General features: G+C 37.2%; 1 protein-coding gene across 2 annotated transcripts in view; it reads right to left on the minus strand.

The window, feature by feature from the left end:
• Positions 1–427: 427 nt before the first annotated feature.
• The window catches only part of LOC115415160 (estrogen-related receptor gamma-like), a 41,003-nt gene continuing 29,271 nt past the window's right edge, over positions 428–12,159 (minus strand). For both annotated transcript variants that reach the window (XM_030128638.1, XM_030128637.1), the window contains exons 6-8: positions 11,352–11,534; positions 3,337–3,606; positions 428–2,294 (exon numbers count right to left, since the gene is read on the minus strand). In XM_030128638.1, the coding sequence (XP_029984498.1) occupies positions 2,050–2,294; positions 3,337–3,606; positions 11,352–11,534 (698 nt within the window). In that variant the 3' untranslated portion in view covers positions 428–2,049. The remainder of the gene's footprint in view (positions 2,295–3,336; positions 3,607–11,351; positions 11,535–12,159) is intronic.

The following is a 12,159-nucleotide window of genomic DNA, read 5'->3' on the forward strand; positions in this document are numbered from 1 at the left end:
ATCACCAGTTTAATAAAAAGCAGGGCGTCGCTCCTCACTGTAGTCATTTCTAATTATATTTTTAAAATGAGGATTGTGAAATTTGATGATGTGACTGATAAAACAAAAAAGGGTCAACACAATTACAGCGGTACGAGGAGGGATAGCGGTGTGATGTCTGGATGAGTCGCCTGCCTCTGCCTCCGTCGGCTTCAACTGGCATCTGATGACCAGCGGTCCCTCGAGCCGCTGTTAGACTTCATTACATTATGTCTGTTAATTATAAATCTCCATCCAACTGAGCTCTGATGGCCTGCAAGTGCCGTAACGGGCCTTCCTTAGAAATGACAGTTCATTGTCAGACCGCATCCACTTACCAGCTCATAATGAATTTGTTTCAAAGTGTTATTGTCTCTGCGTTGAGAAAAGATGACACTCAGATATGAGCTCTGCATTAAGGGGATCATCTTTATTGCCCAAGAATCCACCTGAGAATGATAGCACAGCACAGCTCATCCAAAACAAAGCTTATTTGCATCTTTAAACATCCCTTGTTGGCATAAGACATGACGTATATACAGCCAGAGGTACAGTACGTACATTTAAACTCTCATATCGCCGCCACATCTGATCATTTTGCCACAAAAATATGCACATTTTAGTGTCACAGTACCTAAAGAGTCTAATAAAGAACAAGAATTCCATGTTTTATTTAATGTACTGAATTTCCTTCAGAGTTCAATCCCTTCATTTTACATGTGCGTAAGAGACACATTTCAGATTTAACTATTCTTCACACAAAACACACTAACAGAGTAACAGAGGGCCACCACCAGTTTCCCCAAATTTTATGGCTAAAAGGAAAAGTAGTGCACAAATTTCATCCTACACATAGAGTTCTACCATAGAAAGGACATCAAGCACCTCCCTAATCCAGATTATACAGTATGGCAGCCATTTTACATAGGTAAAGTTATTTATATCTATGGTTCTACACGACTCTACGACATTATCTTCAAGTACATACTCCACTTATAATCATTTTGACTTGAATTCCATGATATGGTATAGATATCAGTGCTGTAGCAGAGAAGCTAGTAAAAAATTATCTTACAATGATATTTAAAAATCTTTTTAAAAAATTATCCACTGTAATTGCTTTATTCTACTCTTCATTAATGCCACATAAGTAACAGCAAAACAACAGAGCCACTTTGAAATAAATATCACATTGCTGTCACAGTCATTTTATGACATTAAGTAGTTCTCTGTCCCTGAAAATTTCGGCTAAAATCAAGAGGCCTTTATTGTTTTATGAGATGTTGATCACTTTATATATTCCCTTAAATTGCCTACATAATGTTTCCCAAGTAGATATTTTTGCGATATACGACAGAGCAGGGATGCAGGTTTATGTGAGTGTCTTACAGGCCACATTATATTATTGTGGACATTTGCTGGTATTTTTCAATAATATGAGTCTTTACTCTTTGGCAAGACTTGCCTCTTAGGACACATTTATCTCACCAATAAAAAAAGGACAAATCAAATCAACTCATTAAAGGCTCTCTAAATGCACTAAAATGCAGATTAACAGGCTTCGAGATGGATGAAATAATCCAGGAGGATCTTCAAGTATTAGGTGGTCTTTTGACAAAAGAAGCTCTACTTTTGGCATGTAACTGTTAATATCTCTAAAAGGCGGTTCTTCTGATTTTACGCTGTCTGTCGTCCTTCTTCCACGTCAAACCAGGACGACACATTGAGTTCAGAGTTTCAGACAATCAGATGAAGTTTGGAGAAGTTGCAAATGTCTCTTGCAGATTTGCCAGCTCTGAAAAGTCTCTCATTTACTTCCATTTGAAGTTTCATGGAAGTTGGAGGGATGTTGCACTACAGATGGTCCAGTTGCTTCCTGGCAATTACAGGTTCAGAACTTTGTTTAAATGCGAGCTAAAATGGACAAAAACACGGTGTCGAACTCCAGCTTTTCCCATGGTCCTTCATTTCTTGTCATCTTAACCTGTGTGTTGGAGGTCAGGATGGAGCTGACCCCTCAGTGTGTTCAGATCAGGCTTTGGCCTCCAGCAGTTCAAGGAATAGTTTGTGCATCGGCACGCGGCCGTCCTGTTTGATGCTGCAGAAGTGTTGGACGGCACGTGCAGCCGTTTGACGGAGAAGAGGGAGGGTCATGATCAGTTTGCCGGCTCGCCGAGGGTCCTCTGGGTGGTGCATGGCCTCGTAGTCCTGCAGGGCTCCATGAAGGACATCCTGGAGTCTCTGAACTGCCTCAGAGTCTTCGATTTGCATGGAGTCTGTCGAGACAAAAGGAATATCTGACTTGAATTTGGAATATTTACCTCAAAACCATTTTTAAAAAATGTATTTACTTATTGAGACTTAATATTGTGAAGATTATTTGACTTGTTCCAAAAATGTTCATCTTGAGCTGCCCCATTTAGATATTCCAACTAATTTTAAGCAATATTTATAACAAAACAAGCTACATCGTTGGGCGATGAGTATGACGGACACAGTAACTGTTTGCCCTCGAGAAATTTTTATTTGTTTTATGCAGTTTTGCCAATACACATATATCTACTGAGCCCATATAGAAAATCATATAGTAAAAATCTTACTATGAAGACTTGAAATAAATATATTATGCCTAAAATAAGAATTTAAGCATTCTATAGTCCTTAGATAATATTTTCTTATTTAAGAAAACTTGATAAGTGCAGTTTTCTTCCTGCACTAGCAGATAGGCATTTTAACCCATTAATGAGTTTAATTTTCTTATTTTTGTACAGGCCTTTTTTGCAGCAAAGAAAGCTTTTCCCAGGGCTACTGGAGGTAACAAAAACAGGTACTAAAACTAAAACTAGTACTGGAAAAATGATTTAATTAACTGAAATAACACAAAAGCTTGATTAAAAACTGCATTGAATAACACTACACAAAGTAAAATGAAAAAGAATTTCAGGTAAAATGCAATTTTGCCTGCAAATATTTGTTCTTTCCCTGCTTAATAGTTCATAGTGTGCTAGAGAAATGCACAATATGGAACCTGATGGTTTCGTAAATCATGTTTTATTTTATCCTACTTTTTTTAGCTTCTATATTGAGACTTTCTTCAAAATACCTGAAAACTAACACTAAAAGTAAATTAAAAAGTCGAACTAAACAATCCATCAACAAAACAAGTAGATATACTTCTTCCACTCATGAAATTGACTAAAACCAATTAACAATTAAAATAATAAAAACTAATGAAAATGTCCAAACTACCAAGCTCTGGTTCATACAACACTGTGAATGTAAACAGAAATTAAAAACTCATTGAAAACACTTCTGTACCTGAATTGGCAAGGGAAATAGCTTTGAGGACGACAAACTCCTCCTTCTCCAGTCCCATGGTTTTGTACTTCTTCACCAGCTGCAGGATGGCGTTGTTGAGATCGAGCAGCCCCGCCAGCTTCGACTGTTCCTCGTCCATGATGTAGTCCTCGGCGTACACCAGCTTGTCCTCTAAAGCCAACGAGCGGAACACCACTCTTAAGATCAGAATCTCCATCCAGCCACTCTGCAGCAGACTCATCTGGTCTGCTAGAGACAGGGACGGGAAGCCTGAAAAAAAAAAAAAAAAAAACAGAACAAAAATGGACTGCTTAGGTTTGTACATCCAATATACAGACGCAGTTTAGGACTTCAAGCTTGAGAAATTCATATTTAAGGATTCATAGAGAGAGAGAAGTGAGACTTTACTGATACCTTACAGTAGGGGTGTTAACCCTTTATTGAGCAAGTGACCATTTTTGGTAATTTCTGCATGCAATACAAGACAATGACAGCAACAGTTCCAGTGAGGACAGTGAGTCAACAATCTCAGGTCCAATGTGGTCTACAGGGTCTGTGAGGTCCACCTCTGCATGAACAGTAAGTGTACCTGCTTTGTTAGGTACCAGGAAGTAATGGTACTAATGTAAGGAATGATGTTCAATGTAAGGAATGATAATGTAGATGTGGACAGGTGTCTGGATCAGCACTTATGTTGTTGTAACGTTCTAATGCAGGGGTGTCAAACATGTGGCCCGGGGGCCAAATGTGGCCCACCAAAGGTTCCAGTGTGGCCCCTGGGATGAATTTGTGAAATGCAAAAATTACACTTAAGATATTCGCAAAAATGTCAGTTTAGGTTCCACGTGCAAATCAGTCAAATATTATCACAATAACCTATAAATACTGACAACTTTAAATTTTTTCCTTTTTGTAAATGGAAACATTTTTGTGTAATTTTCCTGTATTTACACTAAAACAAACTATCATTTCACAAAAAATGTAAATATCCTGAACAAATGTGAACAACCTGAAATGTCTTTAGAGAAGTACGTGTAATTGCACCAATATTCTGCCTGTTATTAAATGTTTTGAGTATTTGTAGATCCACTGTGGTCTGTAAGTTATAATGAACATTTGTAAATGATAAACTGAAGCATAACATTGTTAAAATTGCACAGAAATTTTAGGTTGTTCATGTTATTCACGTTGTTTTAAAAAAAATAGTTTACAGATGTAAACATTTTCATCATGTAAGGAAAATTTGGAGTTGACATTATTTATATATAATTATGGTATTATTTTACTGGTCCGACCCATTTCAGGCTAAATTTAACTGAATTTGGCCCCTGAATTAAAATGAGTTTGACAGCCATGTTCTAATGTTTTAAAACACATGTTCCTTTCACCTTAAATGTGTTTTTCTTGTATTTTTTTTTAATATGTTTTATTTTTGAGACTTATAGGTAAGAAACCTAATATGGTAACTTCATTAATCTTGATTGTCGACATAATAAAACATTTTGAAAAAAAAAATATGGGGATAAATTACTTAAGAAAAGTTAAATATAGAGAAAAAATTATAATTTGTAACTGCCACATTAGTAGCACTGGGTATTTATGGGTTAAATTAAATAAAATTACAGTTTTCTGGGAATTTTAACATTATTAGAAACATGTCATAGATCAATCAAAAATATACAGATGTACAACACGGGCCCAGTTGTTTTTAGATATCTTAAATTAACAAACTAAAGCTTCTACAATTAGCTCCATGAAATCATAACGGTGGATTTGTTCTGATATCACTGATGCAGTATTGTGTTACAGCAGTATGACTTACACTTAGGGTCACACAGTAAAGGGCACAACAAAGGACAGAGGGAGGGAATAGGTTGTGAATTTAATTACACTCTGTGGGACACACCCACTTTGATTGACAATTACACCCCACAGGAGTATGATTAAACCCACTCATGTCCCCCCGCATATAAAGCTACATACACACACTCTCACACACGTTTACTGTAATTAAACAGATGATTTTACGGGGAGTTGAAGGAGGAGGGGGAGCTGTTTGTATTTTTTGACACCATCAGTGATTGTTATCAGAATCCACTGCTCTTTACAATCACCGCGGGGACGTCAGTGGCGCCGATTTCCCCACTATCGCTCCCTGATTGATTGGAAACGCTGTCTGTGCACAATTTCATTGGTCGATAGGGATCAGTATTGTGGCACTGGACCATCGATTAGGGACAGAGACCTGGGTGAGAGCGTGTATGTTTGGACCCGTGTGACAACATACTGATAGACTTTAAGGACAATACGAAATAAGGCTCCAATAAAGAGAAGAGACAGGGCTTTAAATTATTTTTAAAGCAAAGGACACTGAGGGCAATACAGAGAGTTGACATTTAGGGCTAATTCTCTTGCCAGTGTTAGTTATATCATATCAGCAGTAACACACAGCCGCTCCCACCACAGTTGCTTTCACACATACATCTGACAGCCAACTTGCAGTAGACTCAAAAAGGCCAAAAGCATAGAGGGCAGTTGGTCTTTAGCCAGCTCATCTGCCAGTCTGGCCCTCAGACTTCAGCCCACATCACTGTCAATCTGGTTGATAAGAGCAGACACAGAGGGAGGGGAGCAGCCAGGACAGTAGCCTCATCACACTCACCTCCCCCTGGGCGAAGGAACTCAGATGGCCTGGGCCTCTTTACCCAGGACCCTCGTCCTCGCAGCGAAGGGGGCTGCGTGTCCTGCCAATCATCCAGAGCCGATGTGACATGGCCATTACGCTTCTAGGAGGGGCAGTTTTTGTTTTTTTTTCTTTTAAATATCTGTTTTTTGGCTGTGTGTGTGTATTTACCTTTTTTTGGCCTTGTTTTTTTTTTTTGTTTTATTTTTTTTACAACTTCCACTACAGCTGTAGCCCCTGACTGTCATCTTGTCTCTTATCCAGTTTGTCATTTCATGTCATATTCCCATTCTTTTCCATCCCTGTGTCGGTCTATCTCAGTGTTTTTCAACCTTGGGGTCAGGGCTCCACGTGGGGTCGCCTGGAATTCAAATGGGGTCACTTGAAATTTCTGGTAATTGATAAAAAAAAAAAAAAAAATCTCACTAAAAAATATATGGTGAGTTGAGAGAGACAATCCCAATACATAAAAGACATGACAAACTGTGAAGCTAAAACTGAAGCACTGTGGTACTGTTTATCTTTCAAATGTTCATTGTGGTCGGTTTCAGATGCTGCAGCTCTTTCATAATTCATAGTTTGAGTTTTTGTTTGTTCAGTATTAATTGTCAGCCTTGTAAATACAAGCTGGACTGACTGTACATATCCTGACCAAGGAAAATAAAATTCTCACTTTGTGCAGTAATCTCCACCTGGCTTTTCTGCCTCCGTTCGTAATAATATACATTATATACACTAAATGACATCTAAAATTAACGTTTTTCATAGCAAAAAGAGTGAATAAGCTCATTCTAGCATTTTTTAAAAATTATAATTTTTTTATTGCTTATTTTATACTTTATATGCATATTTACCTTGTGTACTTTGTTGTTTGTGTTTAATTCCTACATTATTTTATCCATTTGTGGGGTTTTTTTTGTTTTATTTTAGCTGTTTTATCTGTATATTTCCAAGTATGGCAACAATCAGTTGAAGTGACTGAATGGAACTGAACTGTAATTATTATGTTTTACTTGGTGTATTTCTCTCTTTTTCCTATAATATATATGCTGTTCTATGTAACTTGTTTTCTTATGCAACCATTTATATTTGTGTGCTTATATATGATTGGAAAAACAATTTGAAAAAAGATATGTAAAAATTCAAAAATAACCAGTGACTGTTAATTTGATGAATTATTTCCCATTCTGTCACTGATTTATTATTTCAGTATTGGATATTTAAAGCAATTTAACAGGTAAAATCTTTTTTTTTTTTAAAAATGTAAAAAGCCTCACATCTTCATATATCTTGATCTCCAACAGGTGATAAAAAGATCTAGCACTAGTAACTTTCCAACATCTGACACTGTGGAAGTGGAAACCAGTTGCCTCTCTCTTTTGTCTCCATTTTTTCATTGTTGTTGCATGTTGCATCTCAAAGGTTGTGCTAAAATCTGCTTGACAGTCGGAGGAAAACATGGCTTCCCGTCTATTTTCCTCCGTCTGTCTCTTCTTCTGGTCTTAGTGTGTGTGTGTGTGTGTGGGTGTGTGTGTGTGTGTGTGTGTGTGTGCGTGTGTGTGTGTGCGCGTGTGTGTGTGTGTGTGTGTGTGTGTAGCCTCAGGTGGGTATCTGCTGTGTCTACGGCCACCTCTCGCCGCTGCTCCTCCATTGGCAATAGGCCACAAATACACCCATCAGTTGGACTCCTTGTGCCTCCTGCACTGACAGTAAATAGCCAACAACGGGAGAAAAGAGGTAGACAGAACGAGCCCTGAGGAGGTGTGGAGGGGAGCTGCTGTGATGCTTTTGCTTTTTTAACAGAAACGCTGATGAGGAATACCAAACATCCACGCACAGACACATAAAATGCTTCTTTTTTTTTTTTGTGTCTACTATGTAGGAAGGAACGCTGGGACAAATATAGTAGAGAGATACAAGAAGACACACACACACATACACACACATACACACACAGCTGCTTTGTTTGTTTTGTAAGCATTCCAGAGACAAGGCATCAACAAAAAGCCCAGGTGTTTCCCTGGTGATGTTTTGGGTGTGGATAAACACGGCTGATAAAGCAGTCAACGCTTCGGTTAGAGGAAAGACGACAAAACCAGAGACAGGAGAAATCAACACAGATAATTCATTTATCTAGAATGTGGTAAATAATGACGTGCCTGTTTTGACTTTTTGACTTTTGGCAAGGTCAAAAACAACAGTAAACCCTTAGACTTAGACCTCTATGTGATGTATTCAAGTGCTCGTTTTGTCCAAACAATGTTTCAACTGTCGTATATGTTAAAAATGAGGAAAATTATACACTTTATTTTTGCAACTTTTGCCTTCTTCACCAGTAGAAACATGTAATAAGGGTTATAAGATGAAAAGGAGAATAACTGTGGATGAAGACTTATGTCTGAGGATCATAAATGAACTAATATTTTTACATTTTTGCTTGGTAAATGATCTAATCCTGTGTTTCCCAAATGTAGGATCTGAAGCCAAAATGTGTTACATAGCTGATTTTATTGGACAGAATTAAATATATAGTAATAATGTTTTTGTAGTCTCAGTAAAGCCATGTAACATTCAGAGCTGAGGCCTCAATGCCACAATGGAAACGATGGAAAAGATGTAAAATGATTAACAAGAGGTAAAAGACAACAAGAGTAGAGGAAGTAACGAGATAAAAAATATAAAAAACGAAAAAAAGACTGTTTTGACACTTAAGAATATATATAATATCCTTATTGTTATACATATTTCTCATCTGTATAATAAAGTTAGCTTTTTGTATGTATCAGTAGTTTTTGTAGTACATGTATATCTAATATTTTATCATGTAGCTTTCATACATTGCTTACATTTTTAAACATTTTGTGTGATTTTTTTATACAGTCCTTTTTTGCACTAATTGTTTTTGCTGCTAAACAGAACAAAGCTGCTAAATGAATTTTACATTGTTCCTGTGACAGTGAAAATAAACATCTATTCTATTCTATTCTATTCTATTCTATTCTATTCTATTCTATTCTATTCTTTTAAAAAAATGTAGGCAAGTCATGTTCTTATAAGTTTGGGCCCTGAGGAGACACAAAGTTCCCTGATCTAAACACTGAATTAAATCACTAAAAACTGTCTCGGCTCAGAAAAGACAATATTTTCATTTTTAATCATTTACCATCTGTACTTTTTGCCATAAGGGGGAATTAAAACAATAATAACAGACATAATTGGAGTAAACTTTAATAAGACAGAAGAATAAGACTGTTGACTGGGAAGTGATTTCCTGTTTTACTGTCACATACTTTCTCCACTGTCCCGCCACATTTGGCAGATCCAATTATTCTCATTCCAGTCAAAGAAGTGAACATGATTTACAGATTCTGAATAATTCTTTCATTCTAAAGTCGCCCCAGGAAATACTGAACCTGTTTTTCAAAAGTCACACATCCTCTGATATTAAAACAACACTTCTCAGACACAATAAAACACTAAAACCTATTCTACAGGAGGTAAAAACAAACCATATTCTAATTATAATGGAATAATGTTAGTCAATAGAATGCAATATTAGTGTGTTTTCATTTTATTTAGATCTTATTAATCTGCTTTTATGAATCCACATGATTTTCATAAAAATTCTGACCACATCCACTCAGAAGATGGAAAGTAAAAAGTTTCATGTCACATCTTTGTGAATAGATTATATAAGGCAGCATTTGATGTTTTGGGATCATGGCAGTTTTTACCACTTTGGTAAAATTAAGATTGTGTATTAAACTTTTGTTCACATTACATTTAAGTTGACACAGTCATTTCATTCTATACCAGCAATTAATGTGAAATATTACTGTAGATGAAGGGGATACAGCATTGTTGACATGGCAACAAATTAAAATGACTGATATTTTTTCAGCGAATTCAATGAATTTGATCATTATTGGAAAAATGTGATATAATGTAAATATAAAAGTCAATAAAATATACTGTGTAAGATAAACACAGCTGTGCAAAAAATAACTAAGTATTAAAGGAGTGATATTTAGCTTTTTTAAAAAAAAAAATGGAATTATGCATTTTAAAACACTTCCTTGTAGTCTACATATACTGTAAATGCAATGTTTGGGTCTGATTTCTTCATTAATTCAACTCCACAGGTCCATCTTCAACCCTATTTCTGAGTAATGACACCAGAAAGGTTGTTTTGAGCGCTGGCCCTTTAAATGCACATGAACCACTTCATGCCCCACCCCCTCCAGGTTGTTGGCTGTGCTGCTGTCCTGTTCAGCCAACAAGTGAACATTTTAGGTAATTGGTTCCAAGTTTGGACATATTTTCAGTATGGACTACAACTTCTACTGCTGACAAACACTTACGGCGTACTCAAAGAAATGTTCGTGAAGTCTGGACCTTATATGGGGAAATGTCATAACGTAAATAGTTATAGATGTAACAAATTAAGGTTGAAGAATTCCACTAGATTTTGGCCAAAATTATTATAAAGATAGCTTTGCAGCACCTGGAGGGTTCAAATTCAAAGTCTTTTTTTAACTGTTAGGGTCTCCAAATACACAAATATATGTACCAAAGACTAATAAAAGTGGGTTTAGCGAAATATGACACCTTTAAATATTTCTTGGTACCAAAATATTGTTCTTTTCTTTACCTTACAATATAATTCCACATGGTTATACGAGTAAACAACTGACAGATATATAACAAAACATAAATTGCAGCCACAAATTGTTGTAGTTTCCTCCATTAATGGAGTGTGTGAACTATGCTGTGTGATTACAACTGTCAACATAACTGCATACCAGAGTTTTAATCCCACTAAGCTGTCAGAATGCACTTCTCTTTTTTCCACTAACTCATCCAAAGAAAGAAAAAAAACCCTGGATTTTCTTTCTTCTTTTCCTGTGTCAAAGTGTGCTCCAAGTGTCAGGAGGATTTCTGTAAATCAGCCAGCACAAGGAGAGAGCAGCAGCCCAGGAAATGACTTTAAACGTCCAGGTGGCCACTGGTCATCTGGTCAATATATTAAGAACACACATCAGTGTAGTTCACACACACACACACACACACACGCACACAGGATGACTGACAGATAACACACCGCCTCACCAACATGCCCTCGTCCCTGCTCGGGGCATCCAACAAGCATCTTGGCAACCGCGAGTCACAACAATCCCTCCTCTGATCTGATTAGAGACTTAATGTGAGTTGATGTGTATGTGTGTGTGTCTGTGTGCGTATGTGTGTGTGTGTGTGTGTGTGTGGTTCGCTGGTGTACAGACTGACAGACAAACTGACAGGGTCACACAACACGCTTCAGTCTGGAACGTACCTGGGATGTGTTTGGCCCAGCCGATGTTGACCACCAGCTCTCTGTCGGCCAGGTCGCACAGCGTGGTCAGAGCCTTGATGTCACTCTCTGGAACAGTGGGGTCCGGCATGGCGAAGATGCCCTCCGGCTCGGCGACCAGCAGCAGAGACACCACCTTGTTCTCCACCATACCCCCGACTGAAACTGAGGGAAAGAGACAAAGAAAACAACCAGTTATGGACAAACTCACTCATTAGCACCGGTTTCTGATTAGTTTCAGAGTTGGCAGAAACCCTAAAAGACCCAAACAGCCGCTGGCGACCAAAACCATCTACTGATCTAAACTGTTTAATAACTTCTGATTCACTAATCCTATCAAAACATGTAAATAATCGAGGTAAAGTGCAGTTTGTCATCTTTTCATGCATATCAGATATGACCCATCTGGATGTTCAGAGGCTCCGTAGTTACCGTGGAAACATTGTCATCTTCTGTAACATTGATTCACCAGTAAAACCCATGGAGTTTGATATATGACAGTGGATGGAGACACCGAAAAAAAAGTCACTTTTTCTTCAGTTTTCTCTGTTTTCATAAAATAACTTTGAATTTACTGTGAGCTTTAATGAACATTTACATTAGCGTGGATTAAATACAGGAAAATACATCATTTACTCTGAAAAATGGAAAATTCTGAGGATAATATTATAATAAATGGTCATAAATCACTTAAGAGAGGGGCTGCCACAAAAGGGGTTGTAGTTTAGACATATTAATTTAGAAAAATTGTCTCTGAAATAAATAAAAACATGTTTCACTTATTATGATA

This window comes from Sphaeramia orbicularis, chromosome 24 (genome assembly GCF_902148855.1).
Source record: "Sphaeramia orbicularis chromosome 24, fSphaOr1.1, whole genome shotgun sequence".
In the NCBI taxonomy this organism is placed as follows: domain Eukaryota; kingdom Metazoa; phylum Chordata; class Actinopteri; order Kurtiformes; family Apogonidae; genus Sphaeramia; species Sphaeramia orbicularis.